The following is a 19514-nucleotide window of genomic DNA, read 5'->3' on the forward strand; positions in this document are numbered from 1 at the left end:
TTCTAGAGCTTTTTACTCAGGTATGGTAAAACATTCTACAGAATAAATATAGCATTCTAGCCTGCGCCATTGCAGCTAATCTAATGCCTCCGTAGCTTTCCTTCTCCTTTAAGAAAGGTTATTTGTTTGAGAGAGGTTCAAGCAAATGCAACAGGAATCTTCACTAGCTAAAATAGATTTATTCCAATTTACCATTGTTAGTCATATCTAATATGGCATTTTAGAAAATTATAGGGGACATTTACTGTAAGCGCACTTGCGGTCACGATACAAGTTACACAGTTACACCTATTAATGCAGGGAAACCCTGTAGCAACCATCACTTCTGAACCAGGCATTAGCTCCAGAGTTCCCTTAGTGTCCCGTGTTAATTGGTGTACTACAGTTGTGCCAAAAAAATAGGGAGCAGGTGTTACTTTCATGCCAAAAGCCAGAAATGATGGCCACTGAATGTAAAACATTTTTTAGCATAATTGCATCCAATTGACATTAAATTGCAATTTAATTTGTATGCATCTGCAGCAAATGCATTGGGGCGTGTCCTCCTGGTGACCACAATTACTCTGGAATCATGGGAGAGGAACGGAATCACACTGCATTGCAGTTAAAAAACATGGCGATTGTGTTCAATATTGCACTTAGCTCTCTCTTAAATGACCCCTTAATTTTGTTTATATTTTTTAATTAAGATGTAGAAACAAATATTCCTTATGTCATATCAGCTTGCCATTTTTATATTCCCCAACCTTGCCATTCATTTTCACAGTAAAAATCCAATGATATGCAAAGACATGGGTATAAGCTAAGAAAGAAGAGATTTTAGTAATATGTACGTATATGGAAACTAATAAAAATAATCCTAAACATTATACATGAAATGTGTTCATCTGATCATAATAAGACTTTTAACACCCTATCATTGAAAGGTTGCTTTGAGGCACAATTGCCTGCTTCCTAATAAAATATGTCCCAGGATGTGTCAGATGCCTACTAAATGGCTTTTTAAATGGAGCTGAAATTATTTTGATGTGTACACATCTCAGGGTTTTTAATACAACCCACTGTTAAAACCAAGCATCCAGATTCGTTCTTTAAAATCTTATTCATTATTCAGAACCTGTGATGGGTTCTTAGAGATCTGGGGGGCTTTAAAAAAAGAATAATTAAACTGAAATTTTCCACTTTCAGCCTTGTAAAAGTTAACCCTTGCACTTCTATGATCAATGAGTGCAGGGGTTGAATTTTCATTGAAAAGAAAATCATTATTAAAAGTATTAGCCATTTTAGCAGTAGATACCTGTTTTGTAAGCGTGGCTGATTAATTAAAAATACATAAATTAAGTATGAATAATCAGCAGAAAAATGACAAAGGCTTCTTTGAATGTGTTTGGCAACCATTTGAATCTGGCTTAAATATTGCTTACATTTAGAATAACATATTGGTGTAAATATACTTCTGCACAACATACTTCTGCACACTCTGAAAATCGAGGGGCCTATTGGGGATGACAGAAAGAGATTTGAGGTGCAAAGAATGGAAGATTTTGTGTGAATGTATTTAGAGCTACTGCTTACTGATGCAATGAACAACTAAATATCTAAGGGCAGCTGGGTAAGTAGGGTACAGAAAAATAAGAATACCATTTACCCTATTCAATACTGCCTTGTTGGTTCCTGGCAGTAGACTATATAAAAACAGTGGCAAGACTCATTCAGCCTCATTTACTAAAACAGTGAACTGTACATATTGCAATATATAGATGCAAATCACCATGTAGCATTTTCCCAGAATGTCATGTAATTGTGGGTGATTGCTAAGTTGCAACCATCACAAATAGTCTACTATCTACGAATATGGACACAAATTACTCAATTTACACATTGTTTACAAGTTGTGATTGATGCAATTTCCATACAATTGGTGGTAGAATTGCATAATACCATCATTATCATACCTTCAGTGTTGCACCTTTTGATACATAATAAATGCTAATAAATTCTTGTTTATTTCCCGTAACTGTTACCTGCTATTCTATCATAGTTTTTGTTTTCTCTTCTTTTTGCTCATGTTTAGATTTTTTTTCTTGTGATGAATAAATGATTGATTATTTTGCTTCTAGCACTAACTGTATCTATCTTCCTTTCTTCCATGTTGTCTTTCCTTGTCACCCAACCACCCATTCTTTTTTTTCCTCTTTCCCTCACCTATATTGCTGGAACTAATGCCTGGCTATGCTTCTCTCCCTTCCCTTTCTTCCATTTTACCCCTGCATATTTTTCTATTATGCTTTTTCAATCTAATTTTATTTGTTAAAACTCTACACAATATGTTATCATGCCTCCATTTTTATTTCTCAATTACCTTAATAACTTTAAATCCATGGTTATACCAATTCAAACATATTGTTTGATATCTTTATGAATCTACTTCCTTTTCTTTTTTCCTTCTCCTGCATGGAATTGTTAATCCCTCCCTGCTTTTTTCCCTTTATCCCAAAACTTTACTTTATAGCAGAAAAGAAATGGTATACAGATGAAACGGAAAACAATTATCCCAGAAACATTCAGATTAAGCCAATGAGCACACATATGGCTAATCAGATTAATCAGTACAAATCAACAAGCAGCTTGATACCGCCAATACGAGAGGTTGAAGATGAATGTTAATCGCAAAAGAGAACTTTTTTTTTTTAAGGAAAAAAAACAGAAACAAAGCTTGAAAACTTATCCAGGCCTATAAGAGCATTCACCACTGAAATATTTAACTCAACATGTACCAGGACACTGAAGAGCTGATATCACTCACTAGGCCTGTCTGTTGCAGAATTTTGTATGTTATTTGGATACACAAAGCAAAGACTACAAGAAGGAAATGTAAAATATTTAATTTATTAAGGAACAGCATCTATATAGTCATGTATAGCCTCTAGTGTTTTAATTATTTTTATTCATTAGAAGAAAAAATATACAAATATATAGATAGATATATATATAAATATATATATATTTTTTTTTTTTCCCATCTTCGTCCAAAAAAGGTTAAAAAGCCACTGTTATGGGAGTGTTATAAATTAATTAATTCACTTTTGTGTCAAAGTTTTAATTACTATAATAGACCACTTGTTGTTTCCCTGCCAGGACACTGGAGATGTTATCACGAAGGGGGTCTAAGCTTGGTGGGCCTCATAAAAGGTTGGGCAAATTGTCTGAATTCTGTTTTATGATGGATATTAACATATGAGCTCTAATTAATTAAATTAAACCACCTTTTTTGTTTCTTCATTGTCGCTAACTGATCAATATCAACTCTGCATTGTGAATTTGTGTCATATGCAAAGATTTGGGGTCAAAGCTTTTTCTGTTAACAAAAACATTCCAGCATCCTCATTTGCCTCATGTAAATGGTTTGATCAGTTCTCAGTTATATGCATCCAGAAAGTTGCACTGGGCAAATATCGTGGAACATTGCCATGCAACTTTTTACATGTAATGGGATAATTATTTCTCATACCACATGTTCAAGGGCCTTATTATATTAAAATAATAATGTCATATAAAGGAGTGTAGCTCTTTTCTGCTTTTGTGGCAAGTCCTGCAATGATTCCTACTTGTGACACCGAAAAAGTCTGTGTCTCTATATGGAAGAGCATAACTATAAACTGTAGTCTTTCCTTACCCTGAGTGGAAACTCAGGGTAAGGAAAGACTATGCTGTAAGGCTATGGTCTCTTTGTATAAATGCAGGCTGGAAAAACAGGCAATCTGCTCACAGGTCATTTATAAACAGTGGTTAAATTTGCACCTTGGCAGTAACCCATGACAACCAATCAGACAATTATTTTCAGTGTCCAACTTGCAGCTTGCTGTAAAATGCTATTCACTAATTGGTTGCTATGGGTTACTGCCCACTGTTTATAAATGAGAACCCCTGTGTGCATGTGCACAAACATTTATCACATTTTGGTAAGAAAATACACTCTAAAGCATTTCCATGCTGAAATCTGCTTCGCATGTCCGCACAAAGGTTGACAAAATGTATGTTAGTGCAGGCACTGAAGTGGCCTAAAACCCCTCATCAGGAGCTTCTCTGAACCACAAGTCTGAATAAAGGTGCAGAGGTTTTCTGCAGGAAACTGGTACATTTTATACAGTTTGCCAGCCAGAAGTGACTCCACACAGGATTACAGATTGTTTCATGTATGATCTGCTGGGGACCCCCAATGAAGTGGCATTTTATTCAGAATCCTGATAAGGACTCCCATTGATGTTCAATGTCCTGAAAAAAATCATGCTTGATCTTCAGAGGCCATCTTTTCTTAGTTGCCACAGGGGCTCCATATTTGCTTTAACTATACATTGGTCTAAGCACAGCACAAAATCACTCCTCTCTGCCTGCTTACACTTTTAGCACTTCCTATTCCCTTTGCAGTCCCTCCTTTAGGCCAGCTCACAGGGGTGGGGACAAAATCCCTTTCCTGCACAGAAACAGGACAGAGAGTGAATAATACAGAAGATGGGATAGGTATCCCCAACCTCCCTACAGAAGTCTATGGATCTCCTGGGCATACTGAAGGAGACATAAACATCTCTTTGAGGGTTGCTACGTCTGCTGTAGTCATCAGCAAAATTACAAATTCATTATCTGACACCAGTTGGCAATAAATCAAGTACTGGTTTTGCATAATCAAGGGAACCCCTGTGGGCGATAGGCGTTATAAATTGTATGCCATAATGAAGCTTTTTACAACTATCATTGTTAAATAGAGAGGATGTCCTTAATCTTGACTATGATTTAATGCACAGAGGTTTGTTCTACACGCAATCACACTTGAAATATTACACTGTACTATTTTGTGCTTATTTTTACCTATAGTATATGGAGTAGTGCACAGTGTTGAATTGGTGACTGTTCTGTTCTGCATTATGTAAACATTTTTAAAAGGCTGTGGAGTAGATGCCTGTCTTATCCACATTGACAAGGCTTCCATTTGTGTACATGCAGGTTTTTATGACAATGGCATGTATTGGGCAATTGCCATTGTGCCATCATAATGGTCATTATCTCTAAAAAAAAAAAAAAAAACTTAGGCTGTTGTAATTCAGTTACAGTGTGTAGGAACTATTTATCATTAATATTTTTTTAAAAAATACTGTTGGGGTTATAGATTACAGGTACAGATCTGGAATACATTTTCACAGCTTTTTGCATAAAGCCTGAATGATATTTACACGGGGTGGCACATTTATTAAAGGCCGAATAGTAAATTCATGTGAGTTTTTTTAAACTCTTTTAAGTTAGAATAAACTCAAAATTCAATTGGGGGGTTATTTAATAAAAAAAATTGAATATCTTAAACTTGCATGAATTTTACCGACTCGAAAACTCTTATCAAATTCGACCAAACTCGATTCGAGTTTTTTCTCCGAAAAATGTCAGGAAGGCTACTGTTATTTCCAAATTGGTCCCTGGATCACTCCCATTGAGTTATACATGAACTTGGCAGGTTTTCGGTAGCGAATAGTCTAATTTGAGTTATTAAAGGGCCAGAGTGTGATAAATCTCGAAATTCAAATTAAAACTTAAAGCGAGTTTAGATAATTTACAATTCGAATTTTAGATTTAGTTTTGACCATAAAAAAAATTTGAAAATTCTAATTAGAATTTTCAATTTGACCCTTAATAAATCTGCCCCATAAAGTATGTACACATATTTTTATATGCAGACTTATCAATCATAGATAAAGATAAAAATGTATTATTCTTGGCAAATGTTGTAAAGTGTTCTAAACAGTTTTTTTTTCTGCAGATAATAACTAGAACTAATGGCACATAATCATGTGTTTGAATGGAAACCTTTCTTTCACTCACCTTAATATAAGTTGCTTTGCAGTTAAAGTCGAAGTAAACCTGGAACAATTGTAAAATTCTATGCTTGAGAAATTTCAGGCCACAAATGAAACATTTTGGAGAAATTTTTTATATGAGCAAAAATCTTAGGCAAAAACAGAATATTTCTAAAATGTTGATAAACATCCATCCCCTGGTTGCTCTGAGTGCTTTTGTGCTACATTATATTATTATATTATATAGTATTATAATACACAGTGGCTTGTGTGTGTATATATTTAACAAGTATGACTGAAGCACAAAGTCACAACTTTGTATGTGAGAGGAGAAATTTTTTTATTTGTTTTTTTTTTAACATTTCTTCATTGTCATAACAATCAAACCAATTTAAACAAATCTACATAAACATATTGCTGTAGCAGAGTAAAGGACTTTCTTTTCCCAAACCCAGCGTGGCCCCGCTTTTTTATTTTTTGGCACATGAAAATTGTAGATAAGGCTGAAAAGGACATGTCTGTAAGTTTAACTTATTATCAAGTACATGATGCCTTTTAATTTATCCAGAAAAAGACAGAAAAGTGAATCTTGAGATGCCTCAAGTTTGAAACAGTCTTCATAGGAAAATAAATGTGTGATGCTAAGAGCAATTGGACCAGTTCTGGAATCAACCTTTAACTAAGATTGTCAGTTTTCATACCCTTGTATTTTCTCACTTGATAAAAATGTATTCAACCTTTTCTTGAAATTGGTATCTTCCAGTACAAGCAATGTAGGATGAGAATTCCATTCCACAACTTCACTGGTCTCACTGTAAAAGCTTTTGACTCCTTAACATAAAACCTAATTTCTTTCCATCTCAAGAGATTCCCTTGTCTTCTGTAAGTATCTATTGGTGAAAAAGATATTAGAGATTGTTTTATTTAATAGTCCCCTTATATATTTATAGTTATACATAGTGACCATTTAACTAACTTGCCACCTATCAATAGATTAATCATATTGTGCTTTCACAAAACAAGATAGATTCAAGCTAATCTTCACTGTGATGTAGCTAAAGCATAAAGTAAAATATTTTTAATTGAATGAAAATTTTTTGACTTCAAGTGCACCATACTAAGGAAGGAATGGTGCATACAATTTGGATTCTTAAGTCTATTTGTGTCAAATATAGGTAATGCAAAATAGCCATTTAAAAAATCTACAGAATATATTTATATATATAAATGGTGCTTAGTATTTGGATTCTTAAGTCTATTTGTGTCAAATATAGGTAATGCAAAATAGCCATTAAAAAAAAATCTACAGAATACATGTATATGTATAAATGGTGCTTAGTTTTGTAATATGTTATCAGCAGTACTTAGTGATGTTGTTTTACATTCTTCACTGAAATTTGTATATTATAAAAATTCCCCCTGCTGTAAATCGTGAGGCTATTAGAGGTTACCTTGGAGTTTTATAATACCTGTATATAGCCATGTAAGACTTTGGAGGCCTTCTTATATTTTAGAATATGTGGTGCATTATCAGTGTCGGACTGGGGTCCACAGGAAACCTGATATCAAGGGCCCACCACCTCCCTCGGTACAAAACAGCAACCACAAATATCAAAATTAACATTTTTATTTTTTTAAAAAATCGGGAATGGCTGTAACAATAAAAAATTAAAATATTAGTCATAAATACAAAAGCATAACAAAATCCCTTTAAGTAAGTGCACATACAATATAAACAAGTAAACCTTTTCACACTTTTGTTCTTAAATAGATTATAGCTAACCGAACTATAACCAACAAAACACAAAAACATTATCTTGTATTGCTTGAAAAGTGCACAGAACCACCCCTCTTAAATAAGAAGTTTGTGCAAGAGTGTAGAAGACATGGCAAAGTTATTAATTATGTCATCATACAATAAATAGCAGCAATATCCCTTTCAATATTCAGAAGAAGAAATGCCTCTAACAGTTCCTGCCCAATCATGGATCTTAGGCAAGTTTTCACTATTTAAAGCTTTGATAAAACTCATTCACAAGACACCTGAATGCATGCTAAAGTGAGTAGGGTCTTATAGACAGCAAACAGGTTTGTGTAGGCAGCTGAGTGTAAGTTGTGATCATACAGGAGTTTATAGCAGCAATTGAGGCAGTTTTCACAGACACTTTTTAATGTCACTGACTGTTTCTTCCTCTTCATCAGTTCCCTCTACATTGATGCTGGTTATTTAAGGAAGGCTGGGCTTTTTTAAGACTGAATAGTTATCCTTGAAGTTCAGAAGCTCAGATTTTAATTGAAGAGGGTCCACACACGCCAAATCAGCAATTATTTTAAGTTGTCTGCTGTAATGTGCTCTTCCCTGATTTGGCTAAATTACCTAGGGTCTAAAAACTCAAGATCCTGAATGAGTTTCTCATTCCCAGAAAACTTTTGCTCAATACTGTCTACAGCCTAATCTATGACTATGTAGAATATTTGAACCTCAAATGCTTTAACTGGATCCACAGGTGGTTCATCACTGGCCAGCTCTCCAGGCATCCATTTTTTCTTGCTACTTTCCGGAAGGCTTTTCTCTAATTCTGCATGGACAGACATTTCATCAAAAGAAAGGTCTACTTTTTCAATAAAATCATTAACCAAAGCTAGAAGTTTTGGTAATGATGGCCTTAGCTTCTGAAGTTGGCTTTTTGCCATTTCCACAATTCTCCAAGCTCGTAATATGTCCAGTCCACTGGTTTACAGATAATCTGATACTGGTGTGGCAATTTCAAAAATCTGTAAGAAGAAGAATGAAACAAGTAATATTTCAAATCATGTCCATCCATAAATTAAATATTTTGCCTCAATAACAACTTTGCTATCAAACTGAGGTGACGAAATATGTTCCAGACAGCATATCAGTGTGCTGTAAAACTCTTTCGATTAGTCAGAGCATGACCCAAAAATTGTACCCAGTGCTCTTGGCTTACTCCATCAGCGAGTATCGCCAATTTTTTTTAGGCGTGAAAGTTTTTCCTGTCCTTGACGCTGGGCCGAGACTTGCTCTGTCCATACTGAGAGCCTTTTGTAAGATTCTGAGAAAAAACAAGCTGTCTTCTCTAAGAGTCCAAATAAAGACTTCACAGGGATGACACACTGGGTTATGTCAACAATGACAAGATTGAGGATGTGAGCATAGCACCAGGTGTAGACAGAATTGCAGGAAACATTTCTGATGTGGGCTTGAACGCAATTGTAGCACCCACTCATATTTGCAACGCCATCGAAAGAGGAGCTAATGATGTCACTAACAATCAAAGACACCATTTACAGCTGTTCTTTCAGAGATGTGAATAGGGCTCCCCAAACCTGCCTGACAGACAGAGAGATGGAAAGAAAAGAGAAAAAAAATTCTCCCTTACTGACTGCCCGCTGGTTAAACACCGGGAAAACTCCTGCTGTGCCTGTGATCTCTGAAGCTGTAGAAAATCAGCTGTGCTCTGATTGAAGCTTTTCCCTTGAAGTTTCTTCAATCAGCACACACCTCTCAGACTAATCAGCACAAAGAGGGCGGGCCTATGAAGACTGGAGGAACGGCAGAAGTGAAAGCAAATAGATAAGAAAGATCTGTAATCTTTGTGCAGTCTTCTGATCAACTCTGAATACTTCTGAATGTTTGCAGTAGCTTTCATCCCCCCCCCCCCACAAGGACAGGTACTGTATAGGTTTTGAGGACTGAGGTCTGGTCAACTTAAATTAATCTGTTTCACTAGCTGTCTGAAATTGAACTCCTTATATCAATGGTATCTCAGTCACCCCTGTCCCAATCCTAAATTAACCCTTTCCCTAATAAAGGATATTTTGCTTGAGGGCATTGCACTGATTGCATTGATTTTGTGTGTTTGTTCAGGGAAGCCCATATAATACTGTATGCATGGGAAACATTTCACTAAAAGGATTTATGGGGCTGAAGAGGAAAAAACAGGTGAAAACAGTGCATAAGAGAAACAAGCGGAGTTGGAGGGAAAAAGTAGGCTATAAGCAATCAAAGTGAAGAAATATATATAGAAAGAAAGAAGAGAATGAGGAGAGAGTAGAGAGTGAAAGAATAACAGAATTCTAAATCAAAGAGGCTCATAAGGGAACTGAACTGAAGGGAGAGAGGTCAAAAGACAACAAAAAAGGAAAGAAATCTATGTGAATATTTTTATTGAAAAAAAAAACAAAACTATATTGTGTGTTAGTGTAGTGATCAGTTATGTGCATTGGGCCTTGTACATGAAACTGGTGTGTGAGGCTACTTTATGTAAAATTAGAATTTCATTTATTCTGCTATAGTATGTGTTTTGCATTTACCCTTTCTTTTTTGGGGCCATTATAAATGTAACTAGTAATTAATTTCATAACCACTGTTTATCATGTTATACTATGTGCCTATGGAGTCAGTGCCCACTTCTTTTGATGTTAAACAATGTGCAGTTTTGAGTGTATTTACACCCTTAATATTTTGTTGTAGAAAACCTTTCCTACCTACACTTCTGCATGGTGAAATCAGAAAGAGCCACAGGAGGTGGGGGTGTTACTTTTATCAGCTACATCCGATATAAAGGGGCGCTTCACCTTTAAGTTAACTTTTAGTATGTTATAGAATTTCCTTTTCCTAGCAACTTTGCATTAGTCTTCATTAAAATTTTTAATAGTTTTTGAATTAAATGCCTTTCTCTTCCTACTCTTTCTAGCTTTGAAATGGGGGCCACTGACCCCAGCACCTAATAACGATTGCTCTGTGAGGTTCAAATTTTATTGCAATTGTTACTTATTATGACATATCATTCTATTCAGACCCTCTACTACTCATATTCCCATTCCCTTGTTTAAGCCACTGCCTGGTTGCTGCAAATAAGACTTTACCAACCAGTTTGCTGCTGAAATACCAAATCGGGGGGCTGCTGAACAAAACTCTAAATAACTGAAAAACCAAAATAAATAATGAAGACTAATTGCATATGATCTTAGAATATAACTTTAGCCTTCCCAATGAAAAAAATCACCCTCCGCCTATGGCTTCTCCAGTTATGCTCTTAACATTGATGAGAGCAATAAGCCTTTCATGTACATCTCTCTCTTTCTCTCTCTTTTTCTCTCTCTCACATGCTGCACTGCTCCATTACACCAACATCTTGATTGCTGTCCATTTCTACACTATATTTCAGTGCATCTTTTATTTCCTTGCTAATGCATTCTTTCACCATTTTCCCTATTAGCATGATCAAGTTATTTATACTTGTTTTGCTTAGGAATGTTACTAGGCCTCCTCTCCCTTTGCTCTCAGGATGTCGCCTTTTTCTTTGCTTTCTTTCACCATTTTCCCTATTAGCATGATCAAGTTATTTATAGTTGTTTTGCTTAGGAATGTTACTAGGCCTCCTCTCCCTTTGCTCTCAGGATGTCGCCCTTTTGTTCCTCACTCAATGCCACCACATCTTTGACATGTTTCTGCAGAACAGGGTCATATTTAACAAGCAGCAAAACCAGCTCCAAGAAGCCAGCTCGCTATTTAGTAGGACATGAGCATCTTCATCCTTCCCTCTGTATGCAAGGCCAGGTTTTGCAATGTGTTGTACTATATCAATTAGCCTTTGTATGACCATAGGATTATGTTGTATTTTTTCCTTTTGTTTATTTACTAAAGTAACATTTATTAGTGTTGCTATGTCACTTTTCTGCAGTCAAATGTGCAGGAACTGATGCCAGATGGAGGGTAGAATCTTCATGCTCCATAACCCTGTCGGTAACATGATGTTTATTACATTGCAAACCACCAACAAATATACTATGTCTGTTAATGCAGAAAGCCATACATACAGAACAATACATCTTTTGATTATCAATACAGTAATATAGCCATTTTCTCTGCATAGCACTCCATGGACAGAATGAAAGTACACTTTATGTGGTTGGAAAGGCAGTGTATGATTAGCATCTCATAGCGGCTGAACAGGGTGAGATTTCATAAAATGTAATTTGGCAGAGATAGGGCAGGATGGGTCTGGAGCATCAAACTAATTGCATGAAGCAGATGTGCAATGCACAGGAGAAAACAGTACTGATTCAGAAGTCGTTTCAGAATCTGAGTCTTAAGCAGATTCTACATCTATAGTAGTGGTGCCGTTCTGCTCAACTTCCTGTTCTAATACAAGAGAAGAGGAAACTTTGCCCTCTTCCCCTAGACTAGATGTAATTCAGTCACAGTAGGGGCATCTTCCTGGGGTAGGACCTCAAGCTCTGCTGAGCTCTGACTTGTTTGGCCTTTTGGTTGACAAAGTTTCTGCTGCACTTGTGCAGTTCCTGCTTCCGCTAGGCATTTTAGAAGCCTCTAATTTTTTTTCTGCCCCAGTTTTATATTTCTTATTTCTGGGAATTCCTTGCCTTTATCTTTTGTATCAGCTCCTCTTTTAGAAGACATTGCAGACTCCTAACAGCAAATAGTTAATTATTTGTTTTAATACCCCTTCCCTTAATATGCAAAGCTTGTAACTTGTGTGGGACATGCCCATGCAGACAAATTATGACACAGGCAAAAAGAACATTAAACATCACACCATGCATGAAAAACAGCCAACATGCCATGGCAACAACATGCCAACAGAAAATACACACAACAAAACAAAGTATGCACAACATGCACTGTGCCTTATCACAACAATACATAGCACTTAAGAAACTATAGAAAACATCTTTTTCACTCCCTTAAAACACATTAGGGAGTAATCTGCTAAACAGTGCATAACTTTCTAACCAGTCTTACTTACAAAAATGAGATGTCAGAAATCTGAAACAAGTATGCTTGAAACATACAGAACTGTTTTACCACAAAAAAATATGCAAAAGCAGACAGATTCATACAGATTCATACCATTACCTGTAACATGCATTTTTTTAAAGGACTGCAATTCAACTGCAGTAATTGTTGCTTATTAAGCTTGTAAATTGTGGTAAATATGGAATGTTATTTGCCTCTTTTAAAGGAAAACTATACTCTAGTGTAAGACTCTATAAAAATATTGCCACGACCGGCACCCTTAATCCAGAACCAGTGCTAGGCTCCCTGGTCTCGGCTCTTGCTTCTACCTTTAACAGCCTCCTTTCACTTCAGGAGGAGCTCTCGGCTAATTGGATGCCGCCAGGTCTTAATAAGAGAGGAGCCAAGCAAAGGTTCTGGACGAGCAAAGGGGCACGGTTGTTAGCAAGGTTTAGGATGGAAAGTACAGTTCAGGGAGTAGACAAACGCGTAGTCGGACAGGCCGGGGTCGGTGTTGGCAGAATACAAGCAAGGTCAAACAGGCCAGGGTCGATACAGGCAGCATTCATGGATTGTCGGTCGGTACAGTGAGTGGTGGTACAGAGAGTGGTGAGTCCTCACACTCCCCCCCCCCCTCGCAGATGGGCCACCGGACCCCCAGGTTTGTCAGGAAATTTGAGATGGAATTGTTTTTTGAGATGATCAGCCCTGGCATAACCAACAGGAACCCAAGAATTCTCCTTAGGACCATACCCCTTCCACTGTACTAAGTTTTATAACTTATCCCGAACAAGGTGAGAGTCAAGGAGTTTCTGGACTAAAAATTTGGGCTGACCCTCTACCAATACTGGAGGAGGAAAAGATTGTTGTCAGACCTGAATGGCTGGCTTTAAAAGAGGGACATGGAAAGAGTTAGAGATCTTAAAATTATCAGGCAGTTTGAGACAAACAGAGGAAGGATTGATAATTTCCACAATAGGATATGGACCAATAAACCTAGGTCCCAACTTGAGAGACAGAACCTTAAGTTTAATATTCCTTGTGGATAACCAAACTGGATCTCCCACCTGATATTTTGGTGCCTCCCTACGAAACCTATCGGCTGCTCTTTTTTGAGCGATAGTAGCTGCAGAAAAGGAATCATGCACCCCAGACCAAATTTTACAAAAATGAGTTACAGAAGCGTCAACAGAAGGTACATAGGACAAACAACCACAATATGAGAATGCTTTAGGATGTAACCCATAGACAATAAAGAACAGAGATTGACCAGTAGACGCATGAGATGCGTTGTTATGAGCAAATTCTGCCCAAGGTAACAGCTCAGCCCATGAGGAATGGTTATCAGAAACATAGCATCTTAAGAATTGCTCAAGGGACTGGTTAACTCTCTCCGTCTGACCATTAGTTTGAGGATGGTACAGTATGCAATGGAAAATGATAGATTTATCCCAACCAAGGAGCAGAAGGCTCGTCAAAACTTAGAAACAAACTGTACCCCCCTGTCTGACACAATATTGACTGGAAAACCATGTAATTTAAAAATGTTAGCAATAAACAATTCAGCCAAGGTTTTAGCAGAAGGCAGGTTTGGAAGAGGAATAAAATGACTCATTTTGCTGAATCTAAAAACCACCACCCAAATTACAGTTTTACAGGGAGGAAGATCCACTGTAAAATCCATAGACAAATGGGACCAAGGTCTATTAGGAATAGGCAATGACCTCAACAACCCCTAATTCCGAGAGGCTTTGACCTTTGACAGATAGGACAGGAATTGACAAATTTTTGTACATCTAGTTTAAATGACCACCAAACATTTCGAGACAAAAGATCAGTAGTTTTGGTAAAACCTGGATGCCCTGCCATTTTAGAATTGTGAGCTTCACTCAGTAACTGTTCCCTCAGTTCTTTGAGAACAAATAATCTCTCAGAAGTATCACCTGGAGCCCTTGGCTGTGCCTGAGATAACTGTGGCAGGATCTGACCCTAAGGCTGTAACAATCACCTCTTTGGGAATAATGGAAACACACTATTGGGGGTTCAGACAGATTTGATTCAAAGCTCCTAGAGAGTGTGTCAGCTTTAGTATTCTTGGAACCAGGCCTGTAAGTTAAAGAAAAATTAAATCTTGTAAAGAATAAGGCCCATGGCCTGTCTTTGGTTCAAACGCTTTGCTGACTCAATGTATAAGAGATTTTTATGGCCAGTGTAAACTACGATAGTATATTTAGCCCCCACCAACAGGTTCTCCATTCCTCAAAGGCCCATTACCAATATCATAATTGGCCGCAGCAGACGGAAATTTCCTAGAAAAGAAAGCACATGGATGCACCTTGTTGGTTACTGGATGCCTTTGGGAAAGAACTGCCCCTGCCCCAACTTCTGAGGCATCTACCTCTATAATAAATGGTAAGGTAGTATCAGGGTGACTAAGGATAGGAGCAGACACAAATTCTCTCTTTAAGAACTCAAAGGCTTGAATATACTGGAATCTGCACCCTTCTTGTCAGATCTGTAATTGGGGACACAACCAGAGAAATTTTTTTAATGACTTGCCTGTAGTAGTTTGAAAAACCTAAACACCTTTGGGTTGCCAGTAAGGAGAGAGGTTGAGCCCAGTCTAATACAGCCTTGACTTTACCAGGATCCATCTCCAACCCCTTCCCAGAAATGTTGAACCCCAAAAACTACCGAAGAAACCTCAAAGGTACATTTCTCTAATTTTGCGAACAAATTATTCCTTCTCAACCCGAGTAAAACCTCATGTACATGCTGTCGGTGGTCACTCAAGCTAGAAGAAAAAATTAAAGTGTCGTCAAGATATACCACTACAAATAACCTAGTAAATCACTGAAAATGTCATTGACAAATTCTTGAAACACTGCAGGAGCAGTGCATATGCCAAACAGCATGACCAAATACTCGTAGTGGCCATCTCTGGTGTTGAAGGCCATTTTCCACTCATCCCCTTCCCAAATACGAATGAGGTTATATGCACCTCTAAGATCAAGTTTAGTATAGATGGTAGCATTCTTAACTTGATCAAACAACTCAGAAATTAGCGGAAGGGGATAGCAGTTTTTGGTTGTAATTTTGTTAAGGCCACGATAATCAATACATAGAATTTAATTAAAAGTAGAGAGGGGTGTGTGTATGGATGCTGGGTTTTCATTTGGAGGGGTTGAACTTGATGGACTTTGTCTTTTTTCAACCCAATTTAACTATGTATGTAACTATGTATGGGTGAAGGCCCCCATCGCTCTTTTCCACTAAAAAGAACCCAGCACCTGCAGGGGAATTAGAGGGTTTAATAATACCTCTTTCTAGATTCTCTTTAATATAATCTTTCATAGCCTGGGGTTCAGGCAAAGAAAGAGAACATGTTCTCCCTCTAGGAGGAGTAGACCCAGGAATGAGGTCAATAGGGCAGTCATAGCGCCTATGTGTGGGTAGTGTGGATCTTTGGAAAACACACCCGCAAAATCAGCATAGACAGCCTCCATGGAGGTAACTGCCACTATTTGCAGGGAGAATTTAGACAAAAATCAACACACTTAGATCCCCACCGAACAATCTCCCCAGTTACCCAATCTATGTTAGGGTTGTGTAACCAGGGTAACCCCAGAAGAGAGGAAGAAAAACCCTTAATGATGTGAAAAGATAACGCCTCAACATGCATATTGTTGGTACACATGGTTAATACCATAGATTTTTGGGCTACAAGACCTGACACAAGTGGACCCCACCGCCCCAGAATCCACAAAGTCAGAAATTTCAACAGAACCTCCAGGCCAGGACAAACTGACTGGTACCAAGATCCTAGAGGAAAATGGGGGAGAGGAAACTTTTTGACCCAAATGGAGCTCCCCATCTCCATTAAGGCTTTGAAGTTTCCTGGCCTCTCAGGACATTGGTTGAGAAAATGGCCTTTATCCCCACAATACCTGCAAAGACCCTGTGCCCTCCTTCGAGCCTTTTCCTCTGAGGACAGATGAGTGACCCCTAATTGCATGGGTTCATCCTGAGGAATAGGTGGCAAAGGAATGGGTGTTTTATCAGTGCTACAAGCAGGGCCGGCCTTAGGCCTATTGGACCAATTGGGCCCAATAGGGCCCCGCACCTCTGGGGGCCCCGTACCAGAGGGCAGCACAGATAATATTTCCCCCAGCACATGATGCTGCCTGGCCTGCCCCCAACTTCAGAGTTCAGCCCATCCCCAAATCCATAGGTCCAGCCCACCCACAACTCTGATAAGCCAGCCTATCCCCCAACTCCATAGGTCTAGCTCGCCCCCAACTCTCATAGGCCCAGCTTTCCTCCAACTTTGATAGGCCCTGCCTGCCCACAATCCAACCAAGCCTGCTCCCAAGCTGAATCGGCCCAGCCTGCCCCAAACTAATTGGCCCAGTCCACTCTCCTATTTCCTCCCTCTCTCTCTTACCCTGTGTGCCCCTATTTCATCCCTCTCACTCCCTTACCTTGTCTGCCCCTTTCCTTTCTATTTTGTGCCTGTATGCCCTTATTTTCCTAAATACTTGGTGTGTCAGTAGCCAGCAACACTTTGTCTAGGGGCCCCGCCAACATGGTCCCAATTGGGCCCCACATTTGATAGGACCAGCCCTGGCTACAAGCTGAGGAAAAATATGTACCTCTTTCAGCCCATCTTTCCCTTTGTCTCCTATCAATCTGAATGGCCAATCTCATAAGGTCATCCAGAGTGGACAGAGGAGGGTTTACCAAACTGTCTTTGACAGCCTCAGAGAGCCCCACCTGAATTTCACCCTGTCTCAACAGACTAGCGGCGGAATTCCGTACAGTACTCCTCTAATACCCTTTTCCCCTGGCTGCGTTTACGGATGCCAGTATCTGCAGAGGTAGCACGATCTGGGTCATCATACAATAATGCCATGGTACTAAAGAATACCTCTAGAGAAAAGTGACAAGTGGGCAGGGTCAGCGGGGTGTAACCTTAGTGCCCAAACTTGTGGGTCACTCTGCAACAAGGTCATCACGAACCTTACTTTTTCCTCTCCGGTAGGGAAGGAGTGAGGGAAAAAGATGAGGTATAACCTACATGCCTCCTGAAAAATGTAGAATTTACTCCCCACTAAATTTGTCAGGAAGGAAATTTTTGGTTCATGGAGATTACCCCTACTACCCAAAGCAGCTGAAGTAGGACTCACGGGAGTTGCAGCAGGGGATTGGGCTGCAGGGTTTGGCATCTGTTGCACGGCCTACACCCTGAGAGATAGGTTGTGCATACCTTGAACCAAATAATATTGTTTCCTCTCTTGTTCCTCAAAGCACTGCAGAAGGGTAGTGAGGAGCGCTTCAGTGGTAGGAGGAGCAGCCTTCAGCGTCCATTTTGGGCCCGTTGTACTGTCACGACCGGCACCCTAAATCCAGAACCAGTGCTAGGCTCCCTGGTCTCAGCTCTTCTGGAGGAGTCCTCAGCTAAGGCCTTAATAAGAGAGGAGCCAAGCAAAGGTTCTGGACGAGCAAAGGGGCATAGTCGTTACCAAAGTTTAGGACGGAAGGTATAGTTCAAGGATCAGACAATAGCATAGTCGGACAGGCCTGGGTCAGTGCGGGCAGAATACAAGCAAGGTCAAACAGGCCGGGGTCGATACAGGCAGTGTTCACGGATTGTCAGGCAGGCACGGGTCGGTACAGCCAGCGTTCACGGATAGTCAGTCAGGCAAGGGTCAATATCGGTAGAAACAGAATAGTCAGGCAGGCACAGGTCATAATCAGAGTTCAGAGTAGTCAGGCAGGCAAGGGTCAGATTTGGCAGAATTCAGAATGGTCAGGCAGGCAAGGGTCAAAACAGGAATCAGACAGTAGAAGAATCGCACCCAGATACTAACAAGTTAGACCGGGCAATGAGTTTGTGTACAGAGCTCCTTTAAATATTTGAATATTGTGATGAAGTCATGACGCTCGCGGCACACTAAAACGAAACCCGGAAGTGCACGCTGCCCGCTCCATAGAGAGCCAGCAACAGAGAAAATCACCACCAGGATGAGTCCTCACAAATATATTGCATAAAGCAGCTCATATGTAAAACCTTGCTTCATGTAAATACACAATTTTCATAATAAGCACTCACTGGGTAATCCTACATACAAAATGTTAAGTACGGAGGGTCCCCTCCTAGGATCATGCAATTCACAGTGCATAAAAAACAATCAAGGGCACACATACGTTAGGTCACATGAGTCAATGAATGGACAAAGTTCTGTCTTTTGGTCCTACACTTTTTCATGTTACAGTTAGAGCTGTAGTATTTCAAGGCAAGAGATATAAATGGGCAATATTTACTTAAACACATTTTGGTAGTATCCTTTAATATGCCACTTAATATGATATAAACTATCCTGGCTTGCCACCCGTCAGGATTTGACCTGGACAGCCTTATTTTCAGAACCGGTGCCCTGATTTACGTGACGATCAACCAATCGCTGGTGGCCACATTATAGCCCCACCCACATTATGTAGCATGCCCCACCTGCAATGTTACTGACCCACCCTTGTGATATCATGGCCCCACCCCCTGCCCGGATTGTGAGCCACACAAAGGTGGAAACCCTAAAACTGTTGCTTAAAAATTAATTTTGGGGTTATGGTTTTCCTTGACTAATCTTGTATGCAATGTGACAGTGTATCCTACTGGAAACCATGCATGTGACAGGTAACATCGTAAGGTTGAAAAAAGATACGTCCATCAAGTTCAAACTTTCAACCAATTTCACCTGCCTAACTACTAGTTGATCCAGAGGAAGGCAAAAAAAACCATTTGAAGTTAGAAAATATGTTTGAACCCTCACACACAGATCTGCAGCTTAAGTGAAACTGATAAAGTAATAAAGTGTACATATATAAGTGAG

General features: G+C 39.0%; 1 protein-coding gene across 17 annotated transcripts in view; it reads left to right on the forward strand.

Moving 5' to 3' along the window:
• The window catches only part of kcnma1.L (potassium calcium-activated channel subfamily M alpha 1 L homeolog), a 673250-nt gene that overhangs the window by 575179 nt on the left and 78557 nt on the right, over nucleotides 1–19514 (forward strand). For 8 of the 17 annotated variants that reach the window (XM_041568334.1, XM_018240308.2, XM_041568336.1 and 5 more), the window contains one exon: nucleotides 2513–3277. The exons of 1 other annotated variant lie outside the window; for it this stretch is intronic. In XM_041568334.1, coding sequence (XP_041424268.1) covers nucleotides 2513–2667 — 155 coding nt within the window. In that variant the 3' untranslated portion in view covers nucleotides 2668–3277. 17 annotated transcript variants of the gene reach the window in all.

This window comes from Xenopus laevis, chromosome 7L (genome assembly GCF_017654675.1).
Source record: "Xenopus laevis strain J_2021 chromosome 7L, Xenopus_laevis_v10.1, whole genome shotgun sequence".
Taxonomy (NCBI): domain Eukaryota; kingdom Metazoa; phylum Chordata; class Amphibia; order Anura; family Pipidae; genus Xenopus; species Xenopus laevis.